At 47.8% G+C, this 20092-nt stretch overlaps 2 protein-coding genes across 3 annotated transcripts in view; one reads left to right on the top strand and one right to left on the bottom strand.

Annotated features, from left to right (window-relative positions):
* Sak (polo like kinase SAK) overlaps positions 1–7467 on the top strand; it is an 18025-nt gene extending 10558 nt beyond the window's left edge. The window contains exons 10-11 of the mRNA XM_077703371.1: positions 6703–6785; positions 7242–7467. Coding sequence (XP_077559497.1) covers positions 6703–6785; positions 7242–7425 — 267 coding nt within the window. The 3' untranslated portion in view covers positions 7426–7467. The remainder of the gene's footprint in view (positions 1–6702; positions 6786–7241) is intronic.
* M6 (neuronal membrane glycoprotein M6) lies at positions 7419–20092 on the bottom strand. Of its 2 annotated transcripts, none has more exons than XM_077703369.1 (4): positions 19679–20092; positions 16229–16397; positions 14330–14628; positions 7419–13535 (listed from the first exon to the last, which is right to left on the bottom strand). In XM_077703369.1, exons 1-4 carry the CDS (start codon positions 19686–19688, stop codon positions 13240–13242), a joined length of 774 nt encoding a protein of 257 aa, XP_077559495.1. In that variant the 5' UTR covers positions 19689–20092; the 3' UTR covers positions 7419–13239. The 2 variants fall into 2 exon arrangements, with proteins under 2 accessions (XP_077559495.1, XP_077559494.1); XM_077703368.1 differs by lacking the exon at positions 19679–20092 and adding an exon at positions 19241–19479.

Here is a 20092-nt window from a genome sequence, read left to right as displayed (position 1 = left end):
ATTCTCCAAATCTCCAAGTAGTGAACGTGGTGTTTGCCCATCAAGTGATTCAAGAGCGGGCTTGTCGTGCTTGCCGGCGTCTTGAGCGCGGAGCCGCATTTCTCGCAGATGGCAGAGGACGGACTTGCCTTCTCGAAAAACTTCTAAATTACGCTTCTTTTTTCACCGTGGCTATTCATGCTGAATGGCACGGCACGCGGACGTTACACAGGAGGAGAATCACGGGCGTGCGGCGACCATGGCGACGACGGCGACGACCGTCAGATTGGCTATGGATAGGCGTCGAGAAAGGGTCTAGGACGGGTGATGATAGTGTGTTACAGCAAAGCCAGAATCACACAAATTTAACAATACCATAATTATACGCTATTTTGCGGCTGCACAGTCGTGTGATAAAATCATTGCAAAAGAAAAATTATATTTTACATCCGACTATCAGGGGGAAGCGTCAGTGTCATCGCCATCACAAAATGGCGTCATCGTAGTAATTTGTTTTGTCCCGAGTGGGATGCATCATATTTGTTTCCAATGACGTGAAAACGGCAACGCACCTCATTATTACAAAAACCCGTATGTGAGGAACGTTTTCTGCACGCTAAAGACTGCTGTGTCGCTCTTTCTTTCCGTGTACGCCAGTGACGCAAAAAAATCGAGGAACTATCCAATTACATGTCGGCAATTACGTCTCTGCGGGCGAAAAGGAGGGATATGTACAAACCTCAAAGACAACTTTCCTGGCCGAAAACGGGTCGCTGGAAATTGTTTGACCAAAACCTTTCGACGTTAGGGTCAGTAAGGGCCACACTAATATAGCCGCAACTTTGGCAGCGTTCGGAATATTCGTCACGTCGAATTATTCGAAAGTCCGAATGCTGGGTATTCGAAAGTCGAATCGAATTATTCGGGCAAGAAATATTCGAATCGAATTCGAAAATCGAATATTCGCACACCCCTACATAATATCTTTAAATAATGACGTCATTTGACGTCTCAGCCAACCGAACTGCGTGAAACGCCTTTTTTTTTTTTAATGTCCATAGGGCACGATATGGCTGTTAGTACGTCCGTAGTCTGAACATGGCCTAAACTTTGTGAAACCTGTCAGTCTTGCTGCTATCTTCCCCACTGATTTCAAATGTGCCATTATTTTTTCAGCTGGTCAATTAGTTCCCAAGATAAACAGAGATAATCAGCAATTTTTGGTCAAACAATTGACAAAACAGTGTTGGTCGTAAAACTGTAATCTTTCTATTTTCCTATACTATGAACCGTGGTGAATGCAATAATCGACGCAGTTTTTTGATGCACCGCTTGGAACTAATTTTACAGCTCATTAAACTTTGGTGGCACCAGTGGCAAAGGAACCATTTTGAGTGCCCATTTCAAACACTGGAGTTTATTGAGCTGTAAAATTAGTTCCAAGCAATGCTTCAAAAAACTGCTTTGGTTGTTGCATTCACCAGGGTTCATAGCATTGGTGAATAGAAAGATTACAGTTTTATGACCAGCACTGTTTTGTCTATTGTTTGACCAAAAATTGCTAATTATCTCCGAGTACCTTGGGAACTAATTGACCGACTGAAAAAAATAATGGCATATGTGAAATCAGCGGGGAAAAAGCAGCAAGACTGACAAGTTTCACGAAGTTTACTTGAAAATTAAAAGAAGTTGAAAAAAAAAAGAAAACACAACTAGTCTATACCACTCTTACGCATAGCTTTTCTAAAATGAGGTGGCAAATAGCGAAAACATGAAGATAGGTGTTGCCGCCACTGGCTATACCGTGAAACTTGCACCAGAAGTGGTCGAAATTGCGTGAAAAATAATCCAGCAGTACGCGTTCGCAAGTTTGTAAAAACCTCACTGGGAGTTTTGGTAGCATCTCGTTTGAATGTTGGAGAACAGAAGAAAAGCTAGAAACAATATGACGGAAGCACAGCCAATAAACCATGCTGCGATCCCTAACTCCAACAAGCTTGTTTTTGTTTCGGTGCAATACCTGGTGCTATACCCAGCCAGATAATCGTGCGACCTTTGTATGGTACTGTGTGCATAGGCACTTTTGTTGTGACCGTCTGTGTGCTTTTGCTGCGTTAAAAAAAAAATAATAAATTGGCTCCAATCTACGGTGTCAAGGTGGTTGGACTGCGAAGCTGTAAACGGCACGACGACTACCCATGCGGTGTCACTTGAATTCACTCATGGGGCATCCGCTCACTGCTACTACCCATCACGCTCTTCGCCTCCCTGTTTCACTCCTCTCTTGATGAATTCAACGGAGGTTTGTCCAACGGATTCAAATTTCCCGCCCTCGCAGTGCTCGCGCGCCCCCTGCCTGAACAGCGCGAGCGGGAGTTCTGTTCTTTTGCTTGCTTTCATGTCACACGTGCCGGCACCTTACTGCACAGTTTGGAATGCGCCGTTTCTGCGGCCACTTTTAGCATCTTTCAAAGGGTGAGGAGGAGGGCGACGCCGCATCTCTAGTGTCATCTCTCGCACTGCTTCCCCATCAGTTGTTTCATGCGTTGCCCTTCCCTTCCCAAGTGCTGAATCCAAACGACCGTTGGTGTCCTCCTTCTACACGTCGGGGCATAGCTTAGTCAGCAAGACGACAGGCTCTCGCTCCTCTTCTCTATGGAGGCCCAGGTTCGATCTCTGGCGGTGCCAGCAGTTTATTTGTGTAGCCAGAGTGTAGCCAATAGTAGCCTAGGATGTTTATTTGTGTAGCCAGTAGTAGCCTGGGAGTTTTCTGTTGACGTGGTCACGAAATTTTTTTTGGCTGGTGAGAGGTATACTGCTTTGCAGTAAAAGCAACAACAACACAAGAACACTTATTTTGGCTAAAGTCAGTATTTTCAAGTTTGCGTTGTAACCCTGGCTGCCGCTGGATGGTGTTATTGGTCCACGCCTGCGACGGTGCCGCTATGCGGGGCGGCGTGCAAGGGCCACACACAAGCAGTCGGTTCAGCACCAACATTCATGCAGCCTGAAAAGAACAGTATGCTTTTCTTCAACAAAGTGCCAGTACTGATCATGGGTCCCGTGAAGAAAGTTTTCGCTTAGTGGTCCAGAGCAGCAAAGGATGTGGACGTTTGGGAAAGCATGACTGATTTAACCAAAACTGATGAAATTGCTTAGTACGGGGTGGCATTTTAGTATATTCGTTTGCTTCTATACTGCTACACATCTCCGCTGCCTTGCTTGTTCCCGGTTTATTGTGACGCAAACAGCGGCTGCTGCAGCCGCTGTTTGTGCCATGGAATCACTGCAAGGGAAACGAGGAAAACAAACGCGTTGTTTCTCAGCAATGAAGGCCCTTTTCGGCAACAAATCAGTGGTAAAATGCCTATGGGATGGTCAGACTTTTATATGAAACCAACTTGCTGATTTCCTTCAGTGTCCCTTTATGAAAGGTGTAGCGCTCAAACACGTAGGTATGTACAAGATGGCAGCTAGAAGGCCAGGATGTTTAACTGCCAGTACATTTATCGAGCAGGCACCGCTAAGTTGCTGCCATCAAGTTCGTAGTAAGATGTGCATGGGCTCAGGTTTCTTCAAGTCGGGCCCAGTTGGGGTTTGGGTTGACAGGGGCTAGGTTACCATGACTTGGGCCCAAAATACTAGCTGCACAGAGTTCCGAGCTATTGCCTACAGTTCTTCTGAAAGTGCAGTATGTCAAACCTCAAGCCACATCACGGAATAATGAACAAAAAGCAACGTGCTTCACTTGCTGCACCTGGCTCTGTTAATGGCCAGATATGATGCCACAGTTTAGCCTTTACAATGCCTTCGACTGCATGCGCGTTCCTCTCGCAAAACGAGCATTTAGGGCCCAACCCGGTGCTCATTATTGTAACATCTTACCTTACCAACTTGCCAAGTTGTCATTAAGATTGCCGTAGTCTGAGCGAATCACTGCAAGCCACATTTACCCATGCAACGGCCAGTCACCTTCGTCGTATGTGTGCACCTCATACTAAAACAACTTTGCCTTCAGTGGGGGCATTTTCTTGTTGCAGAGGGAGCCACATGTACGATGGCAGCAGGCAGCACTGAACTTGGAAGTGGGTCGCTACGAACTACTAGCAGGAAAATTCAGGATGGGCCAAGCTGGCCTCCTGCCTTTGTGAATGATAATTAACATATGCAGTCGGTACTTTCTTTGTGGATCGTGAATGCAACAGGGAAGAAAATTTGTTTGGTAGTGTTTGTAGCACAGCGCTGATGAGCAGGGCCTATATACTGTATTTACTCGCTTAATGAACCCACTCGCGTAATGAACCCTCCCCCATTTTTCTTCTTGGGAATTTACTTTTTTTGTCACTGAATAAAAAATGCAGTGGTACCATGTTTTTATTTCAGCATGGTTGCCGATGCCGTAGACGATCGCAGTAACGTGATATCACGCCACAGTACATGCAGCAATGCTAAAAACGCATTCCAACAAAAAAAAAAAAATCGCAACACTATCTGAAGACCTGAGCGCGAATGCTGTAATTCCCAATTTAAAACTTGCGCGCTTGCGAAGCGCAACCTGCTGAACGCGAAACAAACCTTTTTGTGCCATAAAAACGTTGTGGCGTATGTACAAAGCACGAAACGTACTCCACACTCCTTCCCTGCTCTTTGCTATGTCTTTGCTGTTCCAGCTGGTTCCGGCGGCATGCGAACAAAGCACTAAACGTACTCCGCACTCCTCTGCTCTTGTTCCGCTACTTCACTATTACGCTACGTGGTTTTGTTGTTCAGCTGTGTTCCGGCGCCCTTTTTTTTTGTGCTCCTTATGTGTGCCGTACGATGGGCCGGTACATGAGCTACACAGGCGGTTTTAAACTGAAAATGGAGGAGCATGCATTGATGCACATGGAATCCGCGCAGCTGGGCGGCACCTCAGTGTTGACCCAGTGTGTGTATGCTACAGGCGAAAACGAGAGGTTTTCGGGCGGTGAACAGGAATCGCCGCGCGTTTCGTGGGCCCAAAGACGGGAAGTTTCTCGGTGTCGGAAAAGAAATTTTGGAGTGCCTTGACAGAACAAAGACAGTGCGCTGTGGGCCAACAACAAATGTAAAGCCGCAAGCAACTTCCGTGAGGAGGGCAGCTCCATGGCGAGTGGGGGTCCACTAGCATGTTGGGAATAAAAAGGAAATTTGATGACATAATTACCTACGTGTTTTTATGAAAATGGTAAGGCTCTGACAGCGCTTCTCTTAGCAACATTATTGTATGAAATTCCAACTTTTGACCCTTTCAGGGTCACGGACGTACATATACGTCCTCTGCAAACACCTTCAAAATGGTCAATAACGTATATGTACGTCATCGCTTGTATGTTTAAAAAGCGCGCCTTTTTCGCCAACTTCTCTTGTTTGGCATCTGCTGCCACACTGCGAAAATACGTCAAACTTATTTTCTTGTGCCGATGGCTCTTTTTATTTTTTTATGATTTACTTCAGCGGCGCACCGACTATTGCTGCTTGCGCATCAGGTAACGAGGGGGCGCACTGGGTATCGCCCACCGGGTGCCTGGGCGCCTCTCGCTTCTTGCGCCTGCCACAGACCAAGGGCGCCTGCAAAACTGATGAGGCTCGTTTCTTTTTTTGTGTGTTTGTTTTATAGGAGCGATGTGCAGTCTATCGCTCGTGCATCCGGCCGCGTGCGCAGGCGCAGCGGCTGGTTTTGGTATTGTCCTCCGGGCGCTTCCTGCTTTTTGCGCCCGCAAAACTGATGTCTATCTGATTTCGATTCACTCAAAAGGTGCCGGCTTGTTAAGCCCGTACTACATGGAGCGATTTCGCCTGCGAATTCGCTGATGCGGCGCCACTCGTGCAGCAAAACCACCTTTTTTCGTTGCTGCGGCACAGTGCCAAACATTTGAAGCGGTCGAGCAAACGCCGCTCGTGCGGCGTAGAGTGGCCGGACCTGCGGCCAATAGGAGCACAGCTCGCCACCACTTGCACGCTTGGAAACCAGATGGCGTTGCTTGTATGAGCGCGACAAAAGCGCGGGCACACCAAAACGTTTGTCTTCTCTGCTGTGTGTGCGTATATTGATAAAGAATTGGCGATTCTTATATAAAACCGCAAAAAAACTTATATTTACCGCAAACCAGGCAGGAACAACTTGCCAAGAAAGTAAAATAAAACAACCCTTGTTAAAATCACAACAACCTTTGCTGGTGGCAAACTTAATTCAGTCTGCAAACAAGGCGCATCTGAAATGCGAAAATCGCGGCGTTCGCAGGCCCCATGTAGACGACAATTCCAGGCATTGCGAACTTCACAAGTGCGAATGTTCGTTACAGCGGATTCGCAGGCGAAATTCGCTCCATGTAGAACGGGCTTTACTCATTTTTATTTTGAATTTTTCTTGTGTCACCCTAAAAAATTACGATAATTTTTTCTCGAAATAGGTTCATCCGAAGAATTTAAATCAGCAATAACAAAAATCAACCCTGGGGGGTCGCATTTGGCGAAAAAATTCGACCCTCAAAAAGTAAAAAATGATGCAATTTTTCCTGAAATTCATGCCGAATTTTTGGGGAGGAAAGTGGGTTCATTACGCGAGTAAATACGGTAGTGGAAAGCTGCAATTGTAAAATTGAGCCATTTTTGTGCTTATGTAGTGAGACCAGTACCCAAGCCCTGTGTATTGCACCCTTTTTCTTTTCTTTTTAACGGTGGAGGCATGCCATCTCGTTTCAGTACCATCGGCGTTGTGTGGCCCTGGAGTCAGCCCTGGAAGCGACTGATGAAGGCTGGAACATATACCCAGCAGTTTTTGGCCGGTGAGAATGCTTGGCTTATTGTATTAAAGCAGCACTAGTTTTCCACGCTATGCCTAATGAACACAACAGCAGCGACAGTAACACTTGCTGAAGTTAAGATTACCTTGTCTCTTGCTAGTAATGAATGAGAGCCACTATGCTCAGAGAGCTTAGCCTACCCTGCAATATGCATTGGGAACAAAACCTGCCCACATTCATCTTCTTCCACACACTATAAATGGCCAAGCCTTCCGCATTTTGTTTTGCTGCTAAAAGGCTACGATGTGAATTGCCAGAGGCTTAGCTTGCGCCATGTCACAAGGTTCTGCATTTTCCCGTGCCCTTTATGCGCTGCAGTGGAAACAGGCATCAGTGGTAATTTTTTCGCATAAGCAGAATGCCACTTATAATATCCGAGCCTTCTTTCCACCTACGATAGAACTTTCTGGAAACAATGCCTTTCCCCTTTATTTGCAGGCGGCCTCACAGCTGGCAGAAGGAGACCAGCGGCAAGTCCCTCGGCTCCTGCTGCTTTTCCAAGGACTACGGCAGCACGCTGTCCCCGCTGGGAAACATGGGCAGCTGCTTCACGGGCACCTGCGCCTCCTCCACCCCAGTGCCCCCCCAGCGAAGTGCAACCACACGCACAAACTCCTTGTAAATAAACCACAGCCTGCAGCCGCCACTTTATTGGCCCAGAAGATATGTCGCCACGACATCACCCTCGGCAGCCCTGTTCCACAAGGAAGCAAGAAGGTCCCCTGGACGGACTGGTGAGCAAGCACACTTGGGTGGGCCTCATGACAGAAGAGTTCTTTGAAGATGCCAGGAATGGAACAGTACACACTAACACCAGTAAAAGGCCTGAGCAATCACTAGAGCTCTTCGTTTGCTCCCAGGCTCCCCATAAAACTGGAAAGTAGGAACGCTTCCTTGGTGCCGCACGTGCCTTTCCCAGTGGCCTTGCATCTCCTGGCACACGTGCCTCAATTGAAACGCACACTCTACACAATGCTCACACCAGCACTCTTGCATCACACAAGTGCTTGCACACTAAAAGCCAACACTGGTCAGCAGTTGGTAAAACTACGTCAAACATAGCTGTACTAATCACAGCATACACATGAGCAGAGAAACTGGCAGGCTGAGGTGTGCGCTGCATACAGTGGTTCAAGGGCTGTGCTTATCTTCAAGGCTTTTATGGTGTGTGGATCTTGCACTGCAAAATGTGGTCCAAATCTTAAATAGTACCGTCCAAGGAATATTGCAGAAACGACACGCAGCTGCTGCTTTGCAGTGTTGATACAGCTACATACATACAATAAAGGCACCTCTGCTTCCACTGCTTCGGAGATAGAGCACAACAAGCAGGCATGGTCTTTATGCAGGTTACAATTTGGACACCTTTGCGTAGTGTGACATGCAGGGTGTCTAGCGACCGGGAAAACCGGGAAAACCGGGAAAAGTCAGGGAATTTTTAGCCACCGGGAAAAGTCAGGAAATTGTCAGGGGATTTTTGAATCAAGTAGTACCAGTCAGGGAAAACCACTTTGGGGCCTGTCCACACAGTTTTAGAATAGGGGAAACCAGTCGAACGCAACGCGAACGCAAACCGAACGTAACACGTTCGCGCGCGACGAAAGCGTGAACCGCATGAAACGTTTTCTGGTTTTTCTGCAAGGGAAAACGCGGCGCGTACGCCCGAGGCGCGCTGACGCCGCCGCGGAAACCTCCCGCACGGTGCATGCCGAGCGGCAGGCGGTGGCAACATGGCGGCAGCACCGGCCGCGGAGTAGTGCGGTAGCTCCAACGGCCGCTTCTGACCACTTTAAAATGCTACTCAAGGCACAAACGCACTCGCTTGTGCAGGAAAGGAGCCACCGCAGGCACGAAATCGTCGACGCGGCTGTGAAAATACCGCGCACGAATCACGTGCAGAAACTCGCCGTGCGGTCCACGGACCTGGCTTAGGTTGCTGGGTGTATTTGCGGCAGAGGGACGTCTAGGTGGTGCCCAAATCGCACGCAAAACGGGGCCTTTTCTCCAGCGAATTTTAAAAGGCAGCGTTTTTGGGGGGCTAATTTTGAAAGAACTTCCTTATGACATCAGGAGCCAGAATTACATAATCAAAAAGAAACATGGTTTAGCGCGAACCCAGTGAACCGCATGGGGTGTTTTCTGCTCGCGAAAACGCGCCGCGCACATCACAGGCGCGCTGACGCTGCCGTGAAACTACCCGCACGCTGCGCGTGGTGCTGCCGGCGGCGGCAACATGGCGGTGGCTTCGACCGCGAAGTGGTGACGGGAGCTCGAGCGACCGCTTCTAAGCGCTCTCTAAAATGCCGCACAAGGCACGCACGAAGTTGCTCGTGAGGTAAAGGAGCTTATAATGTGGGCGAAAACGGTACAATAAAACGTCATTCGCGCCGCTACTGAAAGGGCCCATGCAATACATGCCGGGGAGGTAAGCCTTAACAAACATGTCTGGCGGAGCCAGCAGGCTGCCTCGAGAGCTTCGAAACTGCCGCCATGAGGCGCGCGGCTCCCCATTGGCGCAAGTCGTCAGGCTCCTCCCACTGCCGCGCGCGACGCGCGTCATTTTCTGAGCGAGGCAGAAGCTGCCGCGTGCGCGAATCGTCGACGTGGGCGTCAAAAAATCGCACGCGCAACGCGCACGCGCAACGCACCATGCCGTTTACGTTGCATGTCAAGCCAGGACAATCAAGAAAAAAAGCAAAAGGTGCTTGCTGAAGCGCAACTTGAAGTTTCTATCCCGCAAGATGAAATAAACTCTGAAGCCGTAACTGAAGGCAAGCAAACCTCAATGAGCAAACTGAAATTAATCAAAGTGCATTTTGAGAATTAGGGCACTTGCAACAAATGTGTTTTTCCGTATGATCGAATGTCTTTTCTCTACACTTTTTATATGTTTCACGGACCGTTTCCACAAAATGGCGCGTGTTGTATTGGTCAGGGAATTTCAACTAAAATGGTCATGGAAAACCTGGAAAAGTCAGGGAAATTGAATTACGAAATTTGCTAGACACCCTGGTGACATGACTTCCACAGTCGAAAGCAAAAAACCTGATAAGTAGTAGCTGTATGCCGTTTACTGCGCAAGTATGTGATTGCAATTTTGTGAGACAAAATTGCAGCAAACTTTGGAGCTCCCCTGAAATGGGAACAGCCCCTACGTGACCTTGGTTCAAAGTTGAGTATGCCATAGAGTTTGAATGACTACAACGTGTGCAGACTAAAATAAAATAACAGGTCAAAAGCGTTTCGCACAAAGAACCGGTTTACATTCTTCTCTGCATACAATCAATGGCATGACTCCCACACACAGTATTCCTTCTTTGCACTTTTTGGGAGCTAACCTACGAGCCTGGCAGTGATTTGAGCTCCGACTTGAACCAAGTGAGTTTCACAATTTTCGCCATTTGAACATATTTGAGCATTGTGCTTTGCACAACCTTCTTCCACCGGGTTGAAATAAGTACAGCAGAATTTCGATGATACGAGTACGCTTGGTATGAATTTTTTGGAAAAGTCGGATGTGTTCAGTCCCATGCGTTCTTAGCCTGGTACTGCACTTATGACACTAAGGAGCTCACAGTTAATTGTACAAATGGGTCCCAGCATGTGAAAAGCCAATGCAGGTTGAAAAAAAAGTTTGAATTGCATAACAAGTGCGTTCATTGTACAGCTAACATGATAACTGAAGAAACTGCGGTATGTTTTCTAAGCTTGTCAGAATCCATGCTTGGCGATCGAAGTGCAAAGAGAACACACAGTGTAAGAGAGATGCAGGCACAAGTGGGGAGCATGTATAACCAGCTGTGCATTCTCTGTGCTTGTTTAGTTGATTTCTAATGGCACGGATATCAGAAGACACAAATATTTCTCGCTACTCCAAGCGGTTCACATCATCGAGATTTTACTGCACTCAACGACCGTTTGCATACGCTGAGCAAACAAACAAAAGACAACGTAGCTTTCAAGCTGTAGTACCAAGTCATCATTTGCAACCAACCTAAGCGCACCGTACACACCGATTTTGAGAAAGGACGTTCACCTTGCACTGTTTATATTGCAGCTGCCACGCAAAAAAGTACGCTACACAAGGGAAAGGCAGCACAAACCCAAACAAACTTGCTCACGCTTCAATTCAGCTCAAATTGTCAAAAACATATAAAAACCGTAACCAACTACCATAGCTGTCTCTAAAAGTATACAAGGCTGCCAGAACTCCTACAAAGCACGTAAATGAGAAAAACAAAATGTGCACTGAACCTAGCAAAAATATCGAGTGATACGGGCATAAAAGCAAAACTGGTGCCTGTACAATAAATGCATTTGCAAGTGCACAAAGATGCACCTGAATACTGGTCCCTTTTTATACGTTTTATTAAGTGGAATGTCACGGGGTTTTGCAAGGGTGTTGACCACAGCAAGGAATGTTTAAAAGAACGCCAGAACTCCTTTTAATGAGCACTCCAAACAGAGTTCAAACACTAGCTATTTTTCTAGCTGTGGCCCGCATTCAATATTGTCAGCTAGGGCTCAGAATTACGCACACAAAAAAATTACAGCACAAAAAAAACCACATGCTACGATCAACACATTCTGTGGTATAGGCATAAAAAAAATTGTAAGGTCTAAGCTATGTGGATCTTGTTTGGTGACGAACCAACACAAAACTCACCAAAGCTGAATCACAGACACAAGGGTAGCACACACATGATCGGGGGTGTATCAATATTAATATTAAATGAGGAATGAAAGTAAATAGGCATTGCAATATTGAACAGCAGGCATGCTAAAAGAAAGCCAGTTCTGCATCTAGCTGCTTGCATTGGTTATTCCGCACACGCAAAATTCTCTGCTTTTAGAAGGCAACGCCACCTAAAAGCATTGGCAACCTTTCATGAGTTAGCAGCTTCCAGCTGCACAAGGGTAGGGTTTCTATGCTGCTAACAGTTAAGTTAGATGCAAGCTTTTCTTGTTTTAGACAGCAAAGCACAAACAGTGCTGCTCACAGTACAACCACAATTCAACTCCTGATGGTGTCCTGTGACCACAAGCAAGACGTCGCACACGGCGCCAAAAACAGGAGGTCGATTTCAAGAACGCAAAATTTGGAAATGAATGCCGCACTTTTTGTACATGCGCCATTCTTAGCCTAACACTACAGTACACCTACAAAGAACGCTTCTGTCCCCATCTCACAAACTGTTGTCGTGTGTAAACTTCTTTCAAGGTTAGCAATCGTTGCTAGAATTGACATCCTAATTTTAAAAACGCAGATCGTCAAGGTGACGGTACACTTGAGCACTTTGTAACTTCAAACGTTAAAACAGCCCAGCCATACAATAAGACTGCACACTAACGTACACTTGCAACTATCACAGAAAACTCCTCCAAGCCTCGGCAACAAAGCTCGGATACAGTGCAGTGCAGGGTTTGCAACGCCTACGTTGATTACACGTTTCATAGCTGCTAGCAATGTCCACCTGACAAATGCCACACAGAGAAGGGTTTGGAGAAAAATTTGCACTCACTGGATATGTAGAGCAATAGCATCGATGTGGAAACAATAATATAAAAATAAAAAGCAACACTGTTGCAAAGGGTCGTGCATGCAGTGCACAACATGCAGAACACATGTGCTTGAGTAGTCAGTGTAAGCAATCGCATTCAGCATGTTCACCACGTTCTTTTCCCCCAGAAATGAGGCCAAGTCAGCTGTGTAAAGCGCGAAATAAAAGTCAGTGAGAAATGGGGCACAAATGTGAGAGTATGGTCACGAATGCATTGGACCCCAAGGTTTCGATTCACATGGGAACAAAATAGCACCGCACTGGGGTGCACATAGGGAGTGGCATGACTGGGCTACAAGGCATGGTCTGGATATAGACCTGCTTTTTACGCTTGTAAACCAAATTAAGAAACTGCTTTAGTCCCCGGGGTTTCCCAGCCACCCTTATATTTATGGCAGTTGCTTCCAACCCCGAATGCCTACATTTGCAGTTCCCTTCATCTTAGACTCCACGCAAGCACGCCTTAAAATGCCAAATCTTTTTGACGCACCGTCTTCGTAGGGGGGGATGATGTTGAAAATCAACAAGTTTCTTAAAATTAAGACTGCACGGTGAACCTGGTTCATACCAGGGATTTTAGTGAGTAGAAACACTTGTCCTGCGTGGTTCACCACAGTGGAAGGGCAACGGTTCGCTAGGGCATGCTGAGGTTTCTGACCCCCAGGCTCCCCTCAGTTTCTCATCTGCATCAGCAAAGCAGCTGCTGCAACTGGGAATTAAACCTACCACTTCACACTATGTGGAAGCAGTACATTGCCCATGACCACCAAAGCCAGTGCAGTGGAGAGGTGTCCGGTCGAGAGAAGAGAAGATCCGAATCCCCGCTGACGCGTCCTGCTCTGCCCGGAGGAGAGAGTTGTACAGCCCCCGCGGCCTCAGAAGCGGTCCTTGGAGCCCAGGGTGGTCATCTCGGTGTCCTGCAGGTCCTGGAGCAGCTGCAGGTCGAGCAGCTTCTGCTGGTCCCGCAGGTGGGCGTAGTTGGCCGACAGGCACATGAGGTGCTGCACCAGCCCGAGGAGCACCAGCAGGGCAGCGCCCGCGGCCAGCCACAGCAGCAGGTGCGAGAACTCCACCCAGTCCTTGCAGAACTCCTTGCGCTCGGCCCCGCACAGCAGCAGCAGGGGCTCGCCCGTGTGCCGCAGCGGCGTGCTCTCCTCGCCCATCAGGAACTCTGCAGGGGGACGCGAAGGGATGGGGGGGAGCGTATAGTTCCGCCGTTGAGCGTTTCCAGAAAAAAATATTGAGCGCACGTGAGCGTGCGCCTCGTGAGGAGCGCCCTGCATCGGCCAGCTCGACCTTTCAGAACACTCTGCCCAGCGTTCGTGGCGTGATCTCTCATGCGCTGTTCTTTTCTCCAGTTCACGTACGTTTGTGCCTGGGAGCACAGACGCAGAGTTCACGCTATAGATACCAAATTTGCAAAGCAGATGGCCGCGGGTTGTAGCGCGTACTAATGCGTTCCACTTAGGGAGATATGTGAAAGCCTTAAGACAAAACGGTCCGGGCTGGCCAGCCAGTCATGGAGGACTTTCAGCGGCAAGTTTCGGAATGCGCGTGAGGTGCAACAGCCAAGACTCCGGCAGAGGGAGAGGGGACACCAGCTCTCCTGTTTCTCTAGCTTTGCAGCACTAGTGCAAGCTGTGCCAGTTTTTTTGTCAAACAGATTCATCATCATCATCACCTATTGATCGTGACCACCGCAGGACGAAGATCTCTTCTAAAGATTTCCAACTACTTCTACTGTGAGTTTGCCGAGTCTACTTCTTCCCCCGAATTTCCTTAATCTATCTTTTGCTGGCTCCAGGTAACCACATTGTCCCTTGGTATCATTTGTAATAAAAGTTCTAAATGTACTGTACGAGCTATACAGTGACAAGCAAACTGGAGATACCCAAGGTCCTCTCCCGCACAATGCTGCCCCCACGTCAAAGTGTGCACAAGGAGGGGAAAAACAGTCACGCTCACCCAGCTGTCGGAGGTCGAGGCACTGCTGCTCCTGTCGCAACTGGTTGCAGAGGGCGCCTGCAAGGGCGCAGAGCAGTGCTGACAGGGCCATGAACAGGGCCAGGGCCAGCCAGGCCAGCAGGGCCAGGTACGACAGGGCCAGCAGCAGTGCACACGACAGCCGCCCGCCCACCCTGGCCCGGTTGCCCAGCCGCTCCCGGGTGGGCCCCGTCGTCAGGCAACCCACCAGCAGCAGGCACAGCTCCAGCAGGCCCATCAGGGCCGCCGCCACCAGCGCAGCTGCCCGCAGCTCCGAGGGACTGCAGCGGTACGGAGACATTGGAACAACAGGACGACAGCGAAAGGGCATCAAAAAATTCACTGACCTTCCATTCTGGGAAAAAGGCTGGGCACAGTACAAGGAGTGCATGAAACAAAACACATTTTTTATTTGCAATTGAGCACACTTTCTACCTAATAAGCTAAATGATAGTACCTGGAAGGACTACAGTTCTATTCTAGCAAACAAACATGGGGCGGCCTGTTTCCCTTCCGAAGAGCCCACATATTCCACAATATGTACAACTTCACTATCAACTATGCAATTGTAAAATGTAGATGAAACTTGGCGAAATGTTCGAGTCGTCTTTGCGGCTAACTCTCATATAATTTGTTTTGGGATAATTTCAATAAAACAAGAGTTATAGCCCTTTTATGGAACCCTACTCCCTCCATAGAAGGCCATGTACTGACGCATCCAGGTATACCACAATGCTTACAACTTCACTGTGAATAACGTAATTATGACAAGTAATGACAGAGTCGTCTCAGCAGCTAATTTCAGCGTAACATTTTTCACAATACCTACACTTGATTGAGACCTACAGAGCACTCACCACAAAGTTGGCTTTGCCGCAATATTCAAAATTGTTTGTCAATGCGACTCTATCCACAGACGCAAACATTTTCAGACACTCGCCAAAGACAGCTCCGCTGTAAAAATAACAGCTGGTTTAGCTGTGTCAACCTTACTACCGGTACTTGTTACCAGTCGTGGAATCATTGCTTGCCCAGCCGAAAAAAACAATTGGAGGCTTAACTGGACCTGCCAAAAACACAATTGGACCATTTGGAACCGTTCAGATTCCCAATTGGTTCCAACTGAACCAATTGTGTTTTCGGCAGGTACAAATGGACCTCCAATTGTGATAGGGGATAACACTGCACACGATCATACCGAAAGCACAGCAAGCACGCAAATGCTCAGCAGTAAACAAATCAAGACCGAAGCAGGACAAAATAAACCAGTCAGGGTGTACAAATTAGTATCACATTCAGCAGCGAACTGTGATGTGGGCTGGGAGGATAGAATCACCCCCGAAAGAGATGACGATGCACACGGTCACGTGAGCCCCTGTAGGGGAAGAAACCCATCTGAGCACTGTGTGCTGGCAAAATCGGTTCTGCTGAGCCCCAGAAGGCGGAACTAAGATAAAATAACAAGTTCACACAATGCCTGAACAACGTGTAATGTAACAACAGCGGGGAAATTTCAGACATGCAGTAATATCATGGAAGCAACTACATGGGATGCATCTACACTGGTGCAAATTTATGGCAGTGACTGTCAAAGGGTTCATCATAATTACGGACATGTGCAGCTACAAAGCTTTCAACAGCTTTGCACTGTGATAGGACTAGTGAATATGGTTAAATTAGGCATTAAATCAATTAACATAGGTCAAGTATCAATTAACATAGTTGTCAAATTGATGGGAGTAGGCCACATATCTGCTGTGTACGATAGAGAGAATGAGGGACAAAAAAAAAAAAAAGAACATGACAGGTGCACAGGCAATTGCTGATCAGGGTAAAAAGGACACCAAGCCTGAGAGAGAGAGCATGCCCAGCCGCACTCACCCGTAGGGGGAACGGCGCTCAAAGACCACCTCAAGCATACGCAAGGTGGAGTCCACCGCACGCAGCACAGCGCCAAGGAAGATAGCCACCCCGGCACAGCACATGACGGTGGCCACCAGGGTGGCAAAGGGAACCCGCGCAAGGCATCGCAGGCACGACCGTCGACAACCTGCAGGGAGGGTCTTGTAGGCAAATGCATCTCACAGCAGCCTGGCAAACGTGTTAAAGTGGCTATGAAGACAAATACAGGCTTGGTGCATTCAAATTATTGCTTTGTCCCAATTAAAAGTGATTCCAACTTTATCGTAAGTGTCAAATAAATAACTGAGATACACACACAAAAAAAAAAAAAAAAAAAGAAGCAGTTGCGACTTTCCAGCCACTTTCCGGCGATCTCTCTATGATGTCACACAACCTTGTGTGCGCAATTGGCGGCCGAATACCGAAGCCACTGCCAAGAAAAATCACGGCAGTTGTAGTGGGGCCTGTTGTTTCTGATCATATCACTTGAACGCTAACGTGCAGTTAACACACTGATAACGATGTTTTTAGTGGCCCATACTACATCATTTCTGCCCATATTACACCCCTGTGGCACAAAATTTGACAGTTTTTCAATATTTATCGCATTTTAAAACTTCTTTCAAATTGAGCAGTCTTATTTCGTTATCGTAGCCTTTTTAAAGATGATAGCTGCTTGTGATTAGCAGGAATGCTTCTGTCAGTACGTTTCCCCTGTAGTGATGTGACCTGCTGCGCCCATGCAATTTTCATGTGCGCAAGCCACTTAATTCTGCCGGTCACTAGTGCCATTTTCGTTCACTACGCTCGCTGGGTTCACTACAGAGTACAAGTCACACCACATCCCCTCCCTTCATGGTCCCACTAGAATGGCACCGGCTGTGAAATGCGGTGAAGTGGTTTTTCTGTCTCCTGTCTTCTTACATTCCGCAACTGCTCACTCCACATGCTTTCTACACACACTACTCCTCTTCCCGCTCTTTGCGCTCCACACTCCCCGTTTTCCTTCTAAGAGACCCATTTCTCTCACTCCCTTTATTTCCTTTCCTCCCTCCCACTGCCCCACATTTCCAGCTGTTTGTGCATCACGTGCTGTCAGTGGTCATGAACATGCAAAGGCTGTGCGAGCCCTCTTTGCAAAACCAAATTTCACCTCCTCACTTCCCTCCTAGCACTTTGTTGTCACACAAACCAACCATCTTGACCTGCACACTTCGTTGCCACATCAAAGAGACCCAATGTTCACTTGTAAGTGCCGTACATAACAAAGCTGTTGACCTGTCACAGATGCAGGCGTTAAAAAGACACTGAAGGCAACCAGCAAGTTGATTTAACTTAAAACTAAAGTCTGGCCTTCCCATGGCCATTTTAGTGTTAATTCAGTGCCAAAAGATGCCTTAATTGCTGAGGAATAGGTAATCAAACGCTGATCAAATGTGACACAAACAGCTACAGCAGTGGCTGTATACGTCACGATAAACCATAAGAAAGCGAGGCAGTGGTGATGTATAGCAATATAGAAGCAACCGAATACAACGCTACCACGTACCAATTGGTTTGGTCAATTTCGGTCAAATCAGTCGTGCTTTCCTGAACTCCCACATCCTTCACAGCTCCGGACTACTAAGTAAAATGTTCCTTCATGACACCCATGGTCAATATTGATGCTTGTGAGGAAAAACAAATTGTCCTTTTGAGGCCCCGCGAATGTTGGCGTCAAACCAACCATGCGTGCGTAGCTCGCACGCTTCTTCGAAAAGAGAACCGCCACCACAAGTATGGACGACTAGCGTAATCCTGTGGCAGCCAGGAAAGATGCTTTGCACACCAGATGATTAGAGAGTTATAGCAGACCGGAGAACCGGTCCCGGTACGGTGCCCGGTGCATCTGCACACACGCACAACCAGTTTTTCTGACACTGCACATGCACAGTAGCACCAGTCGCCTACCGGGCACCATACCGGGACCGGTTTTCCGCTCTGCTATAACTCTCTGTTTAAGCATTTCCGGTGCAAGTTGCGCGGTATAGCCAGGGACGTGGCACCTGTCTCCACGTCTTCGCTATTCTCTACCTTTTTTTTTTTTTTAAAGCTACGCATAAGAGTGGCATATTCGTGTTCTCGGTGAGCTAATTTGACGATCTAAGACAACATGTATTTTGACTTCATTAACGTATTACAGGGCCATTTCTGTCCTAAAAAGACTGTACCATTTAACGACAGCTTGACGCTAAGCTTTTGCCCTCTGAGAACATGCAGGAAAGCCAAAAACAAAGGCTTGACAGCTTAATTTATCGTAACTAAGCTGAAAATTACTCATAGAAAGTTTGATAAATACCGTTTTCTCCCCCCCCCCCCCCATTTTTTTATGCATAAAATAGCGGCATGACATGCGCGAAGACCTCAGAATTACTCTCGCAAGTCTGTTTTGCAGCACTTATTCTTTATTTGCAGAGCGAGAAATTTGTTTTCGTGATTGGTATTTGTGATATTTAAACGAGAATTTTCTCTAGGCTATGCAACGAAATGCAGCAAGCGTACAAGAGAGATATCAATGAACTCAAGGCGCTCTTTTTGGTGCATGCACGCAAATACCTGCATCGATAACGCTTAAAAAAGCATATATCGGTTTACGCGCGCTTTAAAAAGCACATATCGGCTTAGACGGTTAACGGTTGACGCACAATTTTCCCGTTTAAATTAGCTGCACATGGGTCGTAGCGTTAGCACACGCCGCCTGTGAGTTGCGAGGACTTGGAAGCGTGCCTCGATCGACGCAGGGAACTGCGCCGCACGAATCGCACCAGTTACTCGACGAGCAACCCGGTTCCTGCCGTCAGTCATAGATATAGATCGGATACGTAATATATCCAAGGGGCAATCGCACTAAAACTACACGTTTATGTACTGTTTGCGAACTTTTAGGACGCCAGTAGAAAAGGTCCCATTTGAGATCGCACAGGTAGGCCTACGCGGTGTCAACAAACTTACCGATCCCAGTGCACGAGCAGCATTTTTTGTCCCTCGATATGCTTGAATACGAGTAACTTTTACGGCTATACGTCATTGCAGCCCACTTCGGTTCAAAACCAGCACGATAAAAACTCGCAAACAACCACACAACGAGCAACGACACTGCTCGCGTTCCGCTAGTTTAGCCACTTAGCGCACCACCCTTGCCACTTCGTCAGCGAGCCTCGCTGAGCCCACGCCCCACTGCGTGCCCCTGCCCCTACCAACCCCACAACCGGAGACAGGCCCCTGCGGAGCGTCAACAGATGACGTAGCGGATGCGGACCCGAAGCAGCGCAGACAATTAACCCGTTCAGGTCACTCGATCTGGTGGATTTTAAGGCGAAAGCAACGCGCGCGCGTTAACATTCGCGTAATTTTTAGTCTTGCATTCACGCAAGGTTAGCGTTGGCTTACCCATTTCCATCCTGCGATGCTAGCTCGATCGCTCCGGTTTGGGCGGCGTACACACACACTGCGCGACGCTTTATCTCGCGTCTCTTGGAGCAACGTTGAACAGTTTATTCTTCTTATCAGTACATTGTCGGCGACGCGAGTGAACAACCTACGGGGTCCGCGCTCAAGTCCACGGACGAACGAGCACGAAATAGCGAAACCTTGATTCCATGCCACACAGACGATAGACCCTGCGAGCTGGTTTGTATTCGACTGTCGCCGTCATAGGAACTGGTTCATATCGCGCCTGCGTTGTGCCGACGCCTCGCAGTAAAGCACGTATCGTATCGCTAAAAAAACATCTGTTGATCACGTAGCACACGCCCCACACAACCCGAAAGCGAACAAAACAATGCGGAAACAGACGACGGAAAT

The sequence above is a fragment of the Haemaphysalis longicornis genome, unplaced genomic scaffold (genome assembly GCF_048455015.1).
Source record: "Haemaphysalis longicornis isolate Haplotype H1 unplaced genomic scaffold, Haemaphysalis longicornis Haplotype H1 scaffold_3, whole genome shotgun sequence".
NCBI classification, from domain to species: domain Eukaryota; kingdom Metazoa; phylum Arthropoda; class Arachnida; order Ixodida; family Ixodidae; genus Haemaphysalis; species Haemaphysalis longicornis.
The sequence above is the reverse complement of the archived record's forward strand: the minus strand, read 5'-3'. Positions and strand labels throughout refer to the sequence as shown.

Bases quoted from the DNA above. Each gene is read 5' to 3' on its own strand.
- M6 (XM_077703368.1), bottom strand. From the start codon at position 19,316: ATGACGTATAGCCGTAAAAGTTACTCGTATTCAAGCATATCGAGGGAC. The intron at 16,398-19,240 runs GTAAGTTTGTTG...CCCTCCCTGCAG, and splicing joins CTGCTCGTGCACTGGGATCG to GTTGTCGACGGTCGTGCCTG. The intron at 14,629-16,228 runs GTGAGTGCGGCT...GTACCGCTGCAG, and splicing joins GAGCGCCGTTCCCCCTACGG to TCCCTCGGAGCTGCGGGCAG.